This window comes from Silene latifolia, chromosome 9 (genome assembly GCF_048544455.1).
Source record: "Silene latifolia isolate original U9 population chromosome 9, ASM4854445v1, whole genome shotgun sequence".
NCBI classification, from domain to species: Eukaryota; Viridiplantae; Streptophyta; class Magnoliopsida; order Caryophyllales; family Caryophyllaceae; genus Silene; species Silene latifolia.
The window spans coordinates 202,131,011-202,150,395 of NC_133534.1; the positions used below are offsets into that span (position 1 = coordinate 202,131,011).

Genomic DNA, 19,385 nt, shown 5'->3' on the forward strand with positions numbered 1-19,385 from the left:
ATTGAAATTGGCAAATTTGTGATATTTGAAATGGAACGTAAAAGCACGCTGTTGAACTCCCTTTTTTTTCCCTCTTGTATTTGTTTTGCTACTCCATCTCACGCTTTGGGAGTAATAATAATCGACAGTAGTCCTTGCAATCAGATATATACAAATGAATCGTTTGAACCTCAGTCAAAATCGGTTCAAGTATCACATAGAAATATGGACGTAGCAATTCATGAAAATTAGCATGTAAAATTACCCAAAGCCACCATTTGTGTTTAAGGAAGTCTTGACGATAGCAAGATAAATACTGTATTACAGATGTATAATGACAATTCATCTCTTGGGCTTCCGCCAGTACTCCTGGATTCAAGGGTACAAAAAGGACACCATCTTAAATCAATAATATCAGAAAAAAACACATGTTCGGTTGCCATAAATTGAAGTCGTCTAGCACAATCAGAGGAAAACAGCGAGAGTTCAGACAGCCACCTCTGATTCTATGAAACAGGTACACAGAAACATAGCACCCATATAAATATTGTAACAGAGGTCTGGAAACAGTAACAGCAACTTTGCATGAAAAATAAGCTGAAATTAGCCCTTCTATTTTCCATTTTACAATGAGTGACGAGTCTTCTAATGTTTCTCAGAAAAGAATCATTACCTTTCTAGCCAAAAAAAAAAAAAAGACAAACGAAAACATAAATCCAATACGATGTACAAGAAAGAAGAATGAAAATTACAGTGAGAAACATAATCGATAAGGGAATTGACCTGAATGCAGGTAAACACTGTTCATCCCTTTTTCTTTGTAATGTACATCTAATTCCCTGCTTGAACTAAATCAATTTCCTTGTGCTCACCAGGCTCCAAACCCGGTTCAACACCTACAGATGAGCTTACTTCATCTGGAGAAGCGGCTGTGCCCGGACTAGAGAGGCACCCACCAACATTTTCAGCCTCATCATTATCAGTAATCGATTCCGGCATACCAATGTCATGCGCTGACGGCGATGGCTCAGTCGCGCTTGGGCAACTCACCTCAGCCTCTGTGGCAGTTTCCTCGGCACCATTTGATGTTTCCCTCCACTCAACCCATTCTGTCTGTTCACTCCCCCCTTCGTTTCCACCGGTGGGATCGGATGTTTCTGGCTCTTGAGATGATGTGGCGGTGTCAATCAAGTCATCTTCACCGGCGATCCCAGAGCCGGGTTCATTGTCTGGTGATGCAGAAGCAAGTGAACCAGTTGAAGACTCATTGTTGGCTCGGTCTTCCTCAAATGCGAACCAGTTTGAATTAGTGAATAGTGAACCACTGGGCCAAAGAGGAACAAATCATTTGCATATAAACCGATATGAACAGCCAAATTAAAACACTTCCACCAAACAAGTACATCAATGTGACCAACACTGTCTAATGATGGCATGTCACAGTCCACGTACTGTAACTCGAAAAATCAGCCAGAATTCATGAACTTAAGTAAACAAAGCTTTTGTAGGTTAATCTATTACACAGCAGTGTATTATTCAAAATTATACTCGGTAAAATTGATGTCTAAGCAGATATAAACATTGTTCAATAGATTGAAAAATGAAATGAAAAGAGGGACGTTTAGATTTCACAAACCTTTCTTTGCCATCTCCAAGACGCAACGAGGATATAACCACTTCAGCAGATTCATCATCAAAGTAAATGTCCTATCATGTTCAATAGTTAGATACTCATTATGAGTTACCGACTATACTGTAAGACGATCACACAATTGCACCAATTGTAATATTTAAGGAGGGGGGAGAAGCATACCATGAAAACAAAAACAGAAAGCAAAACACGAGTAAAGGACAAAAACATGGAAATTCATCCAAGGTTTAAACTTCTAGGACAAAAGTATAGTACAGTGACCAAGACAAATATTTTTATTTTATTTCATTTTTTAATTGGTTCACTACCACAATAGTTCAAGCAGGGAATTAGATGTTTATTGATACTGTCAGGCCATTAATGCCAAAAGCCCAAAATATCATCAGAATAGCCAAGTTGTGATACTCGGTGCTTCAATTATGATATATTGATCCACTTCTCATATTAAAATTTACAAAAATGGTGGAACAGCCACTGCCTCCTGTAATGGGGCTCAGGAGGGAGGGAAAGGGAGCAGGTATAGAAGCCCCACAACGATCTACCAATTTATAACGTTGTAGTGTGTTCAGAGATACGTTCAAGATAACACCCAGTCAAAATTTTAAAAATATATATACAACAACAACAACAACAACATTACCCCAGTGCCTCAATGGCTCCCGCAAATTGCAGGGTAAGGGGGGGTTGGATGTACGCAGCCTTACCCTTGTGTTAGCAACACAAAGAGGTTGTTTCCGAATGACCCAAGATGAAAATTGCGTCGAGAACTGCATCGAAGGACCACTACTTCACAAGAGAAAGAAGCGCAGCCACTTTAGAGAGTCATTTTGCTTTATTCCATCATAATCCAGAACCAAAGAGTAATGAATCTTTGGCTCCATTAGAAATATGGAATGAAAAAAAATAATGAGCACGATTGATTTTCCACAAGACACAATCCATGGAAAGGAAGTCTTAGTTACACAAGAATTACTTTCCAAATGTTTTAAGCTAGCATTTATTTGTTCATGGAAAAAATGTGTAAGAAATACAAGCATCTTAAAGTAGTCACAAGGGATACCTCTTCATCTCGCTCATTTGATCCTTGAACCTGCAAATATGGGGGAAAAGGGGAAAAAAAATCAATCCACAACCTCAAAACTAAGAAAATGAGAGGCAATCAATTTATGAAAGGAAAAATCAATTTAAATAAAACACTCAAGCAGATAAGCCAAGTTGCTTTACAATGTGCAAAGTTAGCAACATTAGAGCGCATTTCTATGAGACTAACACATGCATGTAAAAAGGAAGAGGGTGTAGTATCTGAAACTTCATATTTAAAAGTTGGCAATGCATGGATATAGTCAAACAAGTGCCTTGGCCAATCTTGTAGACATTAGCATGAGTCGTATTGGAAAGACCAAATATTAACAAATTCATACTCCCTTCTATCCTCTATTTTTTTCCCTATTTCCTAAAACGGATTATTCAGGTTTTCTTCCCTATTTCCTTTTCTGGAAGATTTATGTGGTCCAAATTCATTTGCATGTGAGGTAGTGTGTTTTGTGTGGTCCAAATTCATTCCTTATTTCTTGTGCAAAAAGTAAAGGGGAAGAATATAGTGGGTAGGAGGGAGTATCATTTAGAAGTCGAAAAGATGAGTACGTCTGCATGGAAAAGAAGAAAGGGCATAAAAAGTGAGTCTTTTTTTTTTAAATAATGCTAAAATATAAAATAATCGTCAATTCGGGTCGGAATGAAACTTATTTATCGTTTTGGTGTCCATCTAGGATCGGTAAATCCCAAACCAAAGCCACCCATCATCAAATCATCAATCACCATTTCACCATCTCCTTTCATCATTCATCTCTATCCTCTACCCGACCATTACCACCACGACGACGTCACTCCAGTCCCCGAACCACCACCGCACCCACTACTCCAGTACCAACCACCGCCGGCATCTACCCCACCATTGGTAGTTATTTGGTACCGCCACTTAGCCCAGATTACCACATGCCCAGTTCAACCTCCACCCTTTTCTAATGGAAAACACCACATGACACCATTAACCACCGCCTGACGAATCCCCACCATCCTACACGGCCACCACCAACAGCCATACCAACACAAACCCACCACGATTATAAGTGGCTGTAATAACAGCGCAGTAAACGACATGTGAACCAAACCCGAATCGTCCTAACCAGAGTAAGAAACCGAAGGAGCACGTGAAGCGGTGGCGTTAGCGGATGCCGATTTGGCAGGAGAGTTGAAATCGGAGATAGCGGGGATGGTTGCAGTACAGGTGGCGGTGATGATAGAAGCTTGAGCGCGACCGAGAAGCCATTCAATGGTAATTACGGTGGTTTCAGTAGAGTCTTTGGTGGAGAAAGAGCGGCACTAACGGGGGTTGTTGCGGTGGTTTTGGTGGTGGGCGAGTAGGGGAGGTGGAATGAGAAGGGATCGGTGGTCTGGTGAGTTTTACTGGTGAAAGTGGGGTTTATGAGGTGGGTCCTGGGTGAGGGAAAGGTAAGGATAGAGCATTAGGCTTGGTTTGGGATTTACCGATCCTAGGTGGACACCAAAATGAGAAATAAGTTTCATTCCGACCCGAATTGACAATTATTTTATTTTTTAGCATTATTTTGAAAAAAGATTCTTAAAAAGTATAAATAGATAAAAATTGGTAACAGCAAGTCCCCATAAGTACTTAATACTCCTTCCATTCATTTAGATTCACAACATTTTCCTTTCTCAGATTTCAAATAAAATCAATACATTTCCATTTAAGGCAAGGTTAAGTACGGAACACTCAGTTTGATTCTGGACCCCATATCTTTTCTCACATATTTTTCCTAACCTAAATCTAGGTCCAACAGCCAATGCAGTGAATTCAATTGAATGGAGTGAGTATTGATGAAAAAGATTCAGAAGAAGTAAACCAACTTAACGGCGAAAAAAACCCAAGTGACTTAAAAGAATCCCCACAAATAGCAGAATTATAAACCCCTCTAAAAGAACGAAAACCTGTGTTTATTTTTACTATTTCAAACAAAGGAGAAAAAAAATTCACAGTAAAGGCCACCTCTCACTCCCAGTTGTTTACCAGAGAACACAAAAGGTGGGGAACCACAGGGAGTGAAGCACACCATTTGGCTCATCTGACAGTTGTGGCCTACAGTTTCTGTCTCTGCCAACATATCATTGTTGTGTTTTCTATTGACAGATCTAACTGTGTCCCTACTCGTGTCAGCCCATCAGCTGCGTTGACATGAAGTTTGTACTGACTAGCATAAGCCTTGGAGAATGCTTTATCAACTAAAATGTTTTTAAACCTAAAATAATCATCATCACTTTAAACATACACAAAAATAACAAAAAGGGCAGATGAGATAAGATCAGTAGACCACTGGCCTGACAGCCGCAGTGTCACCTGAGCTGCCATTGCTAAGTATGCACCTTATCTATCAAAAATCTAGACATGAACCGAATAGAGGGGAAGAGTGGAAGACAGACCAAAGTCCACAAGAAATAAAAATGACAAGTATGTAGCATTGCTAAACCCCTCACCTCATCCATGTCATTACTGTAAATTCCATACTGAAAGGCCTGGCTTATGTTGTTAGCAAGAGCTGCAACATCGTAATCTCTATCTTGGTAATCATCATCATCACTATCCCTACCTCGATCTTGTAAAGGAGTTGGTCTCCTGAGAAACAGAAAATAATGCTCAAATAAAATCATGGAATTAGAAAGTGCTGTAACAAACTTGCTCCACACTTCAGAATTTTAGTTGTAAAGGAGTTACTCCAGATCCAGTGGGAACTACTCTTATCGTGCGAACTGGGTTCCTTAAGTGTAATTTATTGTACCTAAGATACAATTTGATGTAGTCATATATAACTCAAAAAACCCTAAACTATCACCCATCTTCTCTCTCATCCCTCGCAATCCCTCTGCAGACGGCACCAACATGGAGCCGCTGGCAACATATTCCGACGACACCACCACAGCCTTTCCACCCTACCACTAGGTTGCACGGACACACCTAGTTTTGAGCGTTCTCGTGTCGGACACCGTGTCGGACACTGACACTCGTAGGACACGCCTGAAAACGTTCTGGACACGCCTTGAACCGTGTCCCCGGTTTTTATGTTAAAAGTAAACGTGTCGGACACGGTCCAACATGGTTCGACACGGCCCGTGTCCGATGGACACACCAAATAAGCAGTTTTGAAATCAAAATCTCACTTTATCAGTTATTATCACGACATCTCACTTTTCCATTTTCCCCTCATATCTCATTTCTCCCCTTGTTTCTCTTGCATTGCAACGCCTTCCAGCCTCCCCTCGCCTGAGTCCGACCACCGTCAGCCTCCCCTTTGCCGCCGACAACCCTCTCGCCATGTGTCTTACTTTTTCATTTTTCTCTTATTTCTCAATCTATGTTTTATTTCTATATTAATCTCTATATATTATACATAATAATAAGTTTCTAAATAATCAAAATCAATCGTTATAATGATTATTGTTGTTGTTGTTATTAAATTTGGGGGTTTTAAATTTGGAGATTATTGTAGATTTTTCGGAAGCTAGGGTTTGTTTCATTTAGGAGTAATTTTCGGAAGCGAATAACTGGGTTGTTATTCCGACTTACCGAAAGAAGTTTAATGAATAATTACAATGGTGCAAATGATGATCCGTGAACTCCCTTTTTTTCAGCTTTTGGTGAGCATTGTTTGTCCAACTTATTTCTAGTGCCTTTTAATGTTAATACGGAGTATATTCTGCGAAAAATATTCGGTTTGATAACTATGGCGAATAGTATTGTAAGACTCGAATTTGGGTTTGTAATTTGGAACCTTTGATACTTTTTATTTTATTTTGTAAGACTTGAATGCTTATTTGAATTTGGGTTTGTAATTTGAAATTTGTAGTTTTTAATTAAGACATGTTGATTTTAACGTATAAGACATTAATATTGATTGTCATTTTACGATTTTGTGGCCTTTAAATGACCAAACCTTAGATGTTGGTTATAATGTTCTTCAAATTTTCTTTATTTTAATATGTATATTGATTTTTTTTTTTTTGCCGTGTCCGTGTCCTAAAAATTTTCAACTGCCGTGTCGCGTGTCCGTGTCGTGTCCGTGCCCGTGTCCGTGTCCGTTTTCGTGCAACCTAGCCCTACCACTGTCATTCTCTTTCCTTAGTCCTCCTCACTTCCCCTACGCAAACCACCAGCCACCAACCATACCAAAACAAACACCAACCATCAACCGACACCAAACCCCTGCATTATTGGTCACCGACGCCAATGCACCCCTGGCAACCCCACCGGAGCACCCCTGCCCTGACAACCCAGCCAGCGATCAAAACTGCCACAGTAGCCATAAAACTCCTAGTTTATCCAAATATTCCCTTTTCCACTTTACTCTCTTCCTTTTCATTCTTACCCTCTTAACAGAATATTACAACCAATAAGTTTGCCATTAGTTAGTTTACATATTACTGATCGTAAGCGATCAGTCAGTCAATTAGGAGCTATCAAGTAGCTATAAGTTAGTGCCCTAATTATGTATCACTCTAAGGTTTTATCGTGTGGAAAAACAAGATCAACCCCTACTAAGATAGTGCCCTAATTAGTTAGTTTAAATATGTCTTACCTTCAATGAAATATATATCAAATCATTATCTCTCCCGAATGTATGAGCTTTGCAAAGCTTTTTATCGTGTGGAAAAACAAGACCAACCCTTACTTAAAAATCATCTTATGGTTTGAAGGTGGGTATGAATGTCATGAAACTACAACACAACAATATAGCCTTTGATTCAGGCCGAAGAGAAGATAGGACGAAGAGAGGATGTTCTGAGAATCGAGACTCAAAAATACAAGACACTTTGCCAAGACCTTTGATCCCAAAGGCAATGGTGATGGTTCCAACAAAATCGTGAGCAAGGCCAAGGACAACGCCTATAAGCTCGAGCTTCCGGGTGGTGACTATGGTGTATACGCCACCTTCAATGAAAATTTTTCACCTTAACTTGATAATAATGGAATCGCTGAATTGAGATCAATCCTTTCAAAGGGGAGGGGATGATGCGATATTAGACGATGTAGACAACAAAGAATTGGAGTCCTAGTCGTACAACCTTGTCGAGTGGTTTAGCTCGGCTGGGATTAAGTATGGATTAGACTTTATCTAGTAGAATTAAAATAAGGCAATTGTATGGCATTAGAAGTTTAGTAGATAATAGAATAATAAGTTGGGTTAAGTTAGCTTTCCTACTTCCAATTAGATACGTAATTAGGGACTATAAATAGGATTGTTGTATTTCAATTTTATAGATTCAAGTTTGCAAATAAACTCAAGAAAATCGATCAAGTTTTGATCTCAATTTACGGTTTGATAAGGTATTTCAAATCTTGTTTAAAGCTAGATAGGCGTCTTCTTTTAAACACCCCCATTGACTCGAAGACTAGGCAAACTATTAGTCAAATATCATCACAAAAATCTCGTCTCGTTCGTTCTGTTGATACACGAGTTCCAGCCACACAAGCAACAATGATATATCTATTTAATTTGCTCCCGTACTCAGATAAGGACATTTTCACAAAAGCTTTAAATGGGGTTGGGGTTGATTATCTTTGTAAGAAGTTGGGCATGATTATTATCTGTGCTCCGACTTAGTGAGAGTGTTAACAGAATATTACAATATCAAACAGTTGCCATTAGTTAGTCTATATATTACTGATTATCGGCAGTCAGTGAGTCAATTAGGAGCTGTCAAGTAGCTATTAAGATCGTACCCTAATTATGTATAATTACCAAAGTCAGCTTCCTAATTTAAAGATGGAATCACAGAACAGCAAAATCAAAAAATTATACCAAAGTAAGCAAACGAGAAGAAGATTTAAAAATAAGACTCACCCACACACCCATTGATAAACATTTTCAACTGCATTGCGCTTAGACAAGACATCGGCACACCAATCCAGCCATTCAGAATTTCCCTACACATTTAAGGGAAACTGAGAAATTAACCAGCAAGACTAGAATATCGGTAGTTTACAGTAAACTAAATCTTCCCCTAGAAAATAACCCAATGGAAACAGTAAATAGGACAAATTTTCTCTATTTGGGACTTTTCTTTTCATAAAACTCCTATTAAATGTAATATTTTTTTGGTTTTTTTGTCAAACACAACCTTTAAAAAGAAGTTTTTTCCAAACACCACCTTTTAAAAAAAAAAGGTTTGTAAAACACAACCATTAATAAATTTTTTTGTCAAACAAGACATTTTGGCCGGAGGACTCGACAATTTGCAATGGGGTAACTTTGAGTCGATGTTTGAGATAGCAAGCGAGATCGGTTTGAGGTGTTCTTGGACTCGTTGGAAAGGTGGCAATACAAGCTTTTCAGGGGTTATCAACACGATGGTCAAAGGTGGCCTTATGTGGGGTCTATTGCAGTGTAAAGTAAGGCTGGTCGGAGAGGGCAGCTGTAAAGCGAGTGGTCATGGGGTTTTCCGTGGGTCTTTAAATAGGGTTATGATGTTTTGTTTGGTCTGAAATTTGGTATGTAGGTAGAGGGACGTGTAAGGTAGGTCGTAGTTGTGTTGTTTGTGGTAGTTGTTGGTTGCAAGTGGTGGTTTGAGAGGAGTGAATTGACCCACGAAAAAAATCCTACTTTGACTTTCGTCTAATTATTTTTTTTAGCACAATGGAGATGGGAATCAGAGATATCATGCTTTAAACCATGAACCTATGGATTTCATTACTCATTATGAAATAAAAATACTACATTCACCTCATCAAAATAGGGTGTCGAATCAAAGCAAACCAAAAAAAGATTACGAGTATGCATCTCACACTAGAATCATTTTAGCATTTTCAACAAAGCCAAAGACACACTCGTCCTTGGCTTTGATACATGATGTAACACTCATCCTTGGCTTTGATAAATGATGTAATAAGGCAAAGAAAAAATGGCTCACTAATTGTTTGTAAAGTAGCATCCAACCCCCTTTTACCCGTCATAGGCCAGAGCCTTTTCGGCTAATGTCATTTGTCGTCGCACACTCAAATCATACATTCAATTAATAAAGACAACAAAATGACACAACCCTGATGTACAATGTTGTAAAACCAATCAACTAATGATCAAATTAACATTCCTATATATATATATATAGACAACAGACAATTGTAACAAAGACACAAACCTGTAACAATCCCTGAATTTCAGTATTGGTATTAGCCAGATGAATAAGTTTGTTTGATATTCGTGTCAGATGACCAATGTTTCCAATTCTAGCAGAATGCGTCCCATCAATGCTGACTGTGGGCTGCAAGAAAATCATTTAATAACGCTAGTGCGAAATAGTAAAACTCCAAAAATGAAAAGAAAAAAGCACAAAAGAAACATATGACAACTTCTACAACACTCCCACAAATACTTCAAACTTCGAATAAAATCTAAGGACATCGCGATCTAATCATTATTGATCATCAATCACCTTGCTTGAGTCGGTGGACAACAAAGGACTTTTTTCAGCTTCCAGAATCCTTCCAACAAGATTACAATCCCGGAGAAGATGCTCGACAAGGGTAGACTTCTTGTTTTCAAGGCAAGATATAATTATTGTTTCTACATGGTGATGCAGAAAATTATTGTAGGGGTACCTGAAACAAATGAAACATCATCACATTTTGATCAATAAATTTAAAAACCCACACATACCTCTCCAAATTTCAACTTACTCAAAGAACATGTCTAAGATTCTTTGAACTGCTCCAAGTCGTACTACTTCCTTTTCAGCAGCTTCATTACCAATTGAGAGTAAGACCGAAATGAACTCAATAATCTGCCAACACAGAATCATTGTCAAGAACACATAATAAGATGCATGTCATCTTTCCAAACAAAAGGAAAACTATGTTTTCTTTTCACAAAAGCAACAGCCCAGTCACTCAAACATGGGGTACGGGTTTGAAAGAGTGGCATGTATCATTCTGTAATGCTTAATTTGTTTTTGGATAAGTTGGTCGATATTAGCTTAATATTGTACACAAAGAGAGTCCTGGGATTTGGACACGGGTATAGAGGCAGACTAAACAGATGTTAGCACATGTCCAGTACCACAAATTCCTTGAAGGAGCTCACCCTCCCTGCCCCTTAGCTTCTCTCCTAAAAAGCCAAGCATCACATTCTGCTCTGTATTAATGATGTCAATCGTTTTTTTATTTGGGTTTTTCTCATGTGTACCCTCGTGTTTTTACGTTTTCTCACATATACCCCTACTTTTCTTTTATCCCCACTTATACCCCTATACTTTCTCACTTGTCCCAAAGGTAACCTTACAATTCTTTTCCGTCACATATACCGTCAGTTAAATCTCACCACCTTGATTATCCCCACAAACAACCCAAATTACCTTACCTTCTTTAAACTCTATGTCTTACGCTTCGCCATGGCACAACACCAACCATTTAATCAACTATAGCCACTTATCACTCCACCTTCAACCAATTTCGGCATTAAAGAAAGCACAACATCGATAGCTCCGACATCATCAACAACCTAAACCACCCGAAAACAACCCACAAACTCGACCCTCACACAACCCAAGTACTTCCTACTACGACCATTTAAAACCTAGTACGCCCTTACCCCTGCCATTTCATACACCATCATAATAAAACTCCAAGTTCAAACCACAATAACCACCAGAGACGATGTCGAAAATCAAGCACAGATTCCACCACATTCGTAGCCGACCAGTGTAAAATCCTCTTTAATGGATTGTCGACATCATCAAGCTAGCACGGCTGGACAAGTTTGGTTGTGGCTAGCTTGTGGTGTTTGAAGGTTTAAAATTATCTCAAAAAATGGTGATGATGAAGAGATTACTATATTAGTGGGGGTGGTTTAATGGTGAAAATGGAACTATATGTTGGTGCCAGAGTTTAGGAATTGGGGTTGATTTAAGTGATTGATATAGGAAATGGTTTAATGGTTGAAGAAAGGAGATGAATTAAATTGGGAAATTTGGGAAGGGTGGTGGTAAGAGATGAAGGTGGTTTGGTGTTATGGCGGACGTTAAAAACTAACGGTATATGTGACGGAAAAGATTGCAAGGTTACCTTTGGGACAAGTGAAAAAGTACAGGGGTATAAGTGGGGATAAAAGAAAAGTAAGGGTATATGTGAGAAAACGTAAAAACAGAAGGGTACACATGAGAAAAACCCTTTTTTTTTTCTAATCAAATTTGATTTAGAACCATGTCATGTCAAGTCAAAAAGTCTACAGGTACAAGAATCACATATCAAAGTAAAGTTAGATATTGAAAACACCTTCAGACGTTGTTTCCCTAGCGGTGGCTGCAATTTTCCATAAGTAGTTAATAAGACATTTTCTTCTGCTGAAACATCTAACAGCTTGAGGAGATTACCTGTACAAAAATAAAAGGAAAATGAAAAGGCTGCCATATTAATGTATAATTCTAAATCTAGTTTTCCACACACACAATCATTTCACAAAAAAAAAATGTGTGCAAATCAAGAAGGGTATCAATTAATTGCAGATAGGCACTGAGAGTGCTCTATATGATGCCTGCTATAGTAGTCAACTTAATCTGCTGCTCCCCTAAACTCCACAGACCACAGGATATTTGTGGTGTGTAGACCTAGCAAAGCTTACTCGTCGACCCAACCCGATTAGGCTGACCCAAGAACCGAAAATGCCTAACCCGAATGTGACCCAAAACCCGAATTGACTACGTCACTAAACCCGACCCAAATCTTGATTGGCTCAATCTTGACCCGACCATAGGTGACCCAACCCAAAACCACCTGACCCATAACTGACCAGATCCGAACGAAATTATCTGAGGTAACCCAAAATGAACCGAATTACTAGTTAAGTCATATTAATATTATATGCATCAAATAAGGGATTCTCTAATTTCAACACTCCCATCATAAAAATTTTTTGTAAAATACTCTTTATTAGTCAAATTAATACTAATTAAAGTGTTTTAACCACTGACCCAACAATGACCCGACCCAACATGACCCATACCCGAAAATGACCCGGCCTGAAATGACCTCCAAAATTGACCCAAAACCGGAAACGACCGTACCCAACCGGAAATGCTACGTGTGGCAGACTCTAAAAAACCTGACCCAGACCCGACCCAATTGACCCATTTGCCACCTCTGGACTGGTGTGTCCGACTGCCATCATCCAACTAATAGATCTTATACCAACTAATCATTTGACTAAAGCTTATAGAACCCCGGGGACACCTAAGCCAAGACTTTTAACGAAGACAAATATGGTCAGAGAAGCCTAAAATTCCCAAGCATAGAAAAAACAAATTAACTGAAACATTTTAAAATATTAAAAATATATCAAAACAACTGTGCCCTGCTTTGCTAATATCCTTCCAGCCCCAGTGCCCACTAGCCACCCCCTAAAGAGAAATTAGAGCTTATCAAGACTATTTCACAATTGAAAACTTACAAAACCAACAATTAAACACTCTTCTAAGGTCAAAACTCAAAAGGCTCATTGTCCTTGCATACTTAAATTCACTGAAAGCAGAACAATGTATTTCCCCACATACTCCTCATAACCAACCCCAAGTTTGCAACAAGAGCACAATCTTCTCCCTTTACAGAATGAAAGAGAACAAATAAACAAGAACAGCAGAGTCCTTACCAAGGCTCCCTAGCATGCCTTCAACTGTCGCAGGATTAGCAGTTACTGAAGGTCCTTGAGAAAACTGACGACTATATGAATAGTAAGACCCAAAATTGCTCCTCTTTGGGTCTAAAAGAGAAATACATACAGAAAGCGAATTGACCAAAACTGATTTTGGCCGAGACTCCTCCAGCGCATTGTGAAATAACCTACCTATAAGACTGCAAGTCCAAACATAAGTGTTTTTAAATTAAAAAAAAAATCGCGAAATCAAGCAAGATGCAAGAGGCTAAGCCTCTCATTAAACTGTCTGCGCTTTTTATCTAATGAAGTCGAAGCATACTCTCACAATTTTCATTATGGAGGAGCTGTAAACACCTCTCATTATTTTCAAACTAGAGGTAGGGTTGTGTGTATCAGACATACCCTACCACAAGCAAAAGCGTTTGAGGCATTCAATAGTGTTGCCTGTTTCCTAAAATATGTCTGGAAACGTCTCAACAAAAAGGTATCATTTGCCCTCACATTTCAATAATACATCCGCCATCTCCCTCACTTTAAAACGTATAAACGATTAATACTCTATGCTTTTCCCTTTCCTTTTCAATAACTATACCCTCACCAACCACATCAAGCCAATATATTTACATAAAAACACAAGAGTAGAACATTGACGATTGGGATTGGGGTTGGAGGGAAAGGGAATGGGATACCTTGGGGGTGAAAGGTAAGGATGTAGATGACGTTGGAGTGATGACGAGGGGAAAGGAAATGAAAAAATGGGTGAAACATACATCAACAAAGGGTATCATTACATTTCATCCCCTTGCCCTTTCCTTAATACCCCATACCAAACGCACTCTTATACTCTATGCTTTTCCCTTTCCTTTTCAATAACTCTATACCCTCACCAACTACATAAAGCCAAAATATTTATTTAAAAACACAAGATTAAAACATTGATGATTCAAGGCATCAGCAGGAAAAATTCAAATCTACCTTGAACTAGAAATTTTAGCTGCTATGCCAGGGGGGGCATATCTCGTAATGGCACATAGTGTCTCTGCTGCATTAGCATGGACTTCAGGAGAATCCTGGAAAAACAGTGATTATCACTAATAAGAAAATCTGTAAGCAGCTCAACAAAAAGAAACTAATAACTTTAATAGCTATGAGAACCTTAGTTAGAAGATCAGGTTTGCAGAAAGTAAACTAGCAATTCTTAAAGTCAAACATACATCCACCAGGAATTTAACCAATTGAATTGGCAGGAATGCAATTTATATGACACGACATTCATCAGCTAAACAGCATTTGAAATCTCTTTACCAATGTCCCAGGTGTTCTTACTCGTACTGCTACCCTTTCCAGACCATGTGAGAGTTTCATGTTCAAGACTCCATTGGAAGACCATTTCTTTTCTCTAGCAATGTAAAAAACAATTAATATCTAAGAGATAGTATTAATTAAAGACCCCAAGGAGGTGACGCCCACGTACAAAAAGACACCAGGGGGAGATGATGTACAAACATTCACCATGGGAAAGACGCTCACATACATAACAAGAGGAATAAGTATGCTTTCTAACAATCGTGATTTGTGAGCAAAGGAGATTTCTCTGATTAATAACTTTAGAATGCCAGCTTTTAAGCACCTACAAAAAAGAAAGAAAATGGATATATTTTCAATTACACAAGCATATGAAATATCTTACCGAAGAGCTAAACTTATCCACGATCATCTCCAAAACATCTGTATCTTCTAACCACCGCATAGCTTCTGTATAGTTAGTATATATATGTTCATCAGCACCAATAAGGCGAATCAACACCTGCCAAAAAAACGCAAGGATAATTATAATCTAGATTCTAGGCGAACCATTCATCACCATTAATCACTTGTCCAGTGAGCAGCAGAAAAAGCGATTGCTTTTCAGTTATACTTTTTCTTATTTGCAATAACAAAACTAGTCCCAGTTTCAAGTCCCCAAAGTGCAAAGACAGATATGAATGCTGGTAAATACTCTAATTACAGATGGGGGGGGAAAAGGAAAAAAATTGCTGCTGAAGCATAGATGCGGAAAACTCGCTTTTCTTTGGCTCTGAAATAAGATGAAATAAAGCAAAATGGCTTAAGAGTTTAGCCCAAAGAGACGCAAGATGAAGAAATTTCCCAAAAATATAGTCAAAATGAAGGTTATCTTTTGATTTTGCTCAACCTAAATATTCAGTTCACCCCAATACTAATCCCAGAAAATTTAGCTATTCCCAAATCCATAGGGTAGTTCTTCTATTATACTTGCAAATAGCTAGTAGAATGAGAATCTCGTGCTTCACTTGATTAAGTTGCATGAAATAAAAATTTACTCATTACACGTTTTATAATAAATGCCTCAGTTTAATTACTCGTATCAAATTCTTCAATAATTGAAATAACCACTAATAATTTGGCATTTCAAAATTCAATGCATGTATTTATACCTAATGTTACTCAGATTTGCCAACAAAAAAAACACAACAGCTAAGTTAAGTCTCAAAGTAGCATAGATTTATCATTTATACATAACCCAAACTTGCATTTTTTTTATCCAAGCATAAACCTTGTCCTTTTATGTATTATGCATCTCTAAAATGTAATCTTTTCTTAATAACAATTATGCATGTATTTCATATTTAAGGTCCAACTAACCAACTAGAACTAATTTAGGCTTGATAAGCCATAACCAATAGTAAACATACGCAACATTTTACATAGTTACAGAAATAACAGGATAAATTGATAATTGTTTTTTTGTGTGTTGAGAGGGAGTATCCCCTATCTGGGGCAATAATATCCTCGGGGGCACTAAGGCAACCTAATGGATATAATCCTCCCAAGTTTGGTTTTTTCATTCGCAAGAGTTAGGTCAAACTCCTAACCACTTCTTTAAGAGATGAGAGCCCTTACCACCCACGCCAACCAACTTTGGTACAATTTGATAATTGTTATAATCACATAGTATCCACAAATGAAAAACCATACTACAGTGAAACGGAAGCATTGCAGATCTTTTTACAAGTAGATGGCAATTGTAAAAATAAAATCTTGTTTGCTAAAAGATGTTCCTACGCTCTAAGAATTCTCAAAAAATAAAATATGAAGTTTTTTTCTAAACATCTCAGGATTTAGAAGTCCCAAAATGAATATTATCCATCCCCCTTATTACTAAGAGAATAAAAATTCTCTTAGTTTTCCCTCCAAAAAACATCAAACTAAATAAGGTAAGGGATATTCTCTCGTGTACCCCCGAACTTTTTCGTTTTCTATGGTGTACCCTCGTTTTTTGCAAAAAAAACTTTGACCGACAATAATTCTCTGTTACGAGTTCAGAAAACGGTATTTTTTTTTTCAAACCAATTATCTCGTCAAGGCCTTCAATTTGAAAAAAAAAATTCACCGCTTTTTGAACTCGTAGCCGGTAGTTATGGTTGGTCAAACATTTTTTAACGAATAAACTTTGACCGACCATAATTCGCGACTACAAGTTGAGACGTCGGTGATTTTTTTTTCAAACGGAAGACCTCTTAAAGACAATCAATTTGGAAAAAAATTTTATCGTATTCTGAACTTGTAGCCAAGAGTTATTGACGGTCAAAGTTTTTTTGCATGAAAAGAAGGGTATATCATAGAAAATAAAAAAGCTGAGGGGTACACGAGAGAATATCCCATAAGGTAATAAATAAAATTTTATTTCATTATATTATTATCTTTTTAGGCCTGCCCTACTTTACGGCTCCGAGTGTTGGGCCGTGAAGCATTGTCACATTCAAAAGATGAGTGTGGCGGAGATGCGCATGTTGAGGTGGATGTGCGGACATACAAGGAAAGATCGGTTAAGGAATGAGGTGATTAGGGAAAAGGTAAAAGTGGCGCCAATAGAGGACAAGATGATGGAAAACCGACTAAGATGGTTTGGCCATGTGAGAAGGAGACCTATGGACGCACCGGTTAGGAGAGGCCGGAGACTTGGAGAACGAGAAAAAGGCCCCTAGAGGCAGAGGAAGACCGAGACAGACATGGTTGAGAGTGATAGAGCACGATATGAGAGTTCTGGGGCTTGAGGAGAGTATGGTGACGGAGAGGGCACAATGGAGGGAAAGGATACACGTGGATTTTTAGTATTTGATGTTTTTTGACAGATTTTATTCTTCTCTCCTTTATTTCACTTTTTTACAAACCACTTTCTTATAGATTTTACCTTTCTTATAGATTTTACCTGGTTCTTTCCGGATCCTTAACTCTATTTCGGTTTTTAAAAATCGTTTTAATCTTTTCTCTCGATTTAAATTTTAAGTTTTTATAAAAGAAAGACGAAATTCGATTTTAAAACTCCTAAGTTTACCTTGACTTTCCATTACATTTTCGTTCTTCCTTTTGTTTTTCATCTTCCCTTTTTTATTCGCATTTTGAGGCGTGCGTTCACCCATTGACGGTTCGAAAGGATGATTCATGTCAGCCGACCCCAAATCATTTTGGGATTAAGGCTCTGATGTTGTTGTTGTTGTTGTTGTTGTATATTATTATCTTTTCAATGAATATATTCTTATAAATAAACTCTAATTTTTTAAATAAATTCATAATTATGATTTTTTCATTAAAGTAAAATAAAATTGATATTAAATTACAAAGTATAAGTTGCTAAATTTTTCAGTAATACAATAATTATTACGGTAGAGAATAACTTGACACATGCTTACTATTTGCTTTATGACAAAAAAACATTCACTAAAAAAAATTCACAACTTAAATAAAATTTTTTATTAGTTTTTCATTTCAATTTTTTTGTTTCATATCAAAATACAATGGAGTGAACTGATAAATATTAATGAGGTGCAAATTTTAAAAGTATAAATCCTTCTATATACTAACAGAATACTACTTCTCTAAAGTTTTCCCTTCAAAGTGCTCAAACTTATATATGGAAACAAATGCATAAGATTGTGTATAGAAAATTCAATAGTAAGAAAGCTCATATGCTCATGCATAGACTTGGGCTTTGTTTGATAAAATTAACTGAAAAGGTAAAAGTGGAACAAAATGTAGCCAAAACTAACAAGGTAGCTGAATACATAGTTAAAAATTAATAGATGATAAGGTAGCTTGATTAACTTTAGTGTTTGGTAAAACTCACTGAAAATGTAACTGATATTTAATAACATAAAAGGACATGGTAATTATTAATATGCCAATTAATCAAGGGTAAAAGGGGAACATAATATAATAAGCTACCCGTTAAAAAAAACTACGTGGGAGTATTTTTTTTTACTTCAACTACCTTAAATTCTTTTGACCACACTGAAATGGTTTAGCCATGTAAGACGGAGAGCACCGAAGGCACCAGTGAGGAGCATTGAGAGTTAGGGAGTGGATAATGTAGTTAGGGGAAGGGGAAGACCGAAACAAACATGGATAAGGGTAATTAAAAACGATATGAGGGTTGTTGGAATCACCGAGAGTATGGCGAGCAAGAGGGTATTGTGGAGAGAACGAATCCATGTAGGAGATTTAGTTTGAATTTTCGATATTTACTTATCTTTCCTCATTTTTAATTAAATATTTATTTTTTAAAAATACCACTTATACTCGTTTTGTTTTACAAATCCGTTTTGCCGCTTTAACCTTTGAGCTTGGTTTTCACGCTTTTCTTATCTTTATTTTAGTTTTTACAAACACGCTTGTTTTGTGTACCATTTATCTATTTTCTTTTACCTTATTTATTTACCTTTGACCGTATTGGCGGATTCAAACCTATAGGAACTCCGATGATGATTCATGTTAGCCGACCCCAACCTAAGGCTTTGTTGATGTTGTTGTTGTTACACTGAAATGGTACTTGCCAAAACTAGCAAAATTTTGCCTTATTTGGATTTAACTACACAATAAGGACCCAAAGTATTAATAAATGTAGCTACAAGGACTGAAACTATTAAAGAGGACATCTAAGGACCTCACTGACTTAGGGTGAGATTATCAGTCAGACTCACCAAAGTCTTAAGACTCTTGCCACATCAGTTTTCCACTAATTT

At 37.5% G+C, this 19,385-nt stretch overlaps 1 protein-coding gene across 1 annotated transcript in view; it reads right to left on the reverse strand.

Moving 5' to 3' along the window:
* Positions 1 to 540: 540 nt before the first annotated feature.
* The window catches only part of LOC141600358 (uncharacterized), a 30,086-nt gene continuing 11,241 nt past the window's right edge, over positions 541 to 19,385 (reverse strand). The window contains exons 9-20 of the mRNA XM_074420582.1: positions 15,035 to 15,151; positions 14,320 to 14,414; positions 13,339 to 13,541; positions 11,970 to 12,067; positions 10,377 to 10,480; positions 10,133 to 10,298; positions 9,839 to 9,961; positions 8,545 to 8,627; positions 5,183 to 5,321; positions 2,691 to 2,720; positions 1,616 to 1,686; positions 541 to 1,303 (exon numbers count right to left, since the gene is read on the reverse strand). Coding sequence (XP_074276683.1) covers positions 811 to 1,303; positions 1,616 to 1,686; positions 2,691 to 2,720; positions 5,183 to 5,321; positions 8,545 to 8,627; positions 9,839 to 9,961; positions 10,133 to 10,298; positions 10,377 to 10,480; positions 11,970 to 12,067; positions 13,339 to 13,541; positions 14,320 to 14,414; positions 15,035 to 15,151 — 1,722 coding nt within the window. The 3' untranslated portion in view covers positions 541 to 810. The remainder of the gene's footprint in view (positions 1,304 to 1,615; positions 1,687 to 2,690; positions 2,721 to 5,182; positions 5,322 to 8,544; positions 8,628 to 9,838; positions 9,962 to 10,132; positions 10,299 to 10,376; positions 10,481 to 11,969; positions 12,068 to 13,338; positions 13,542 to 14,319; positions 14,415 to 15,034; positions 15,152 to 19,385) is intronic.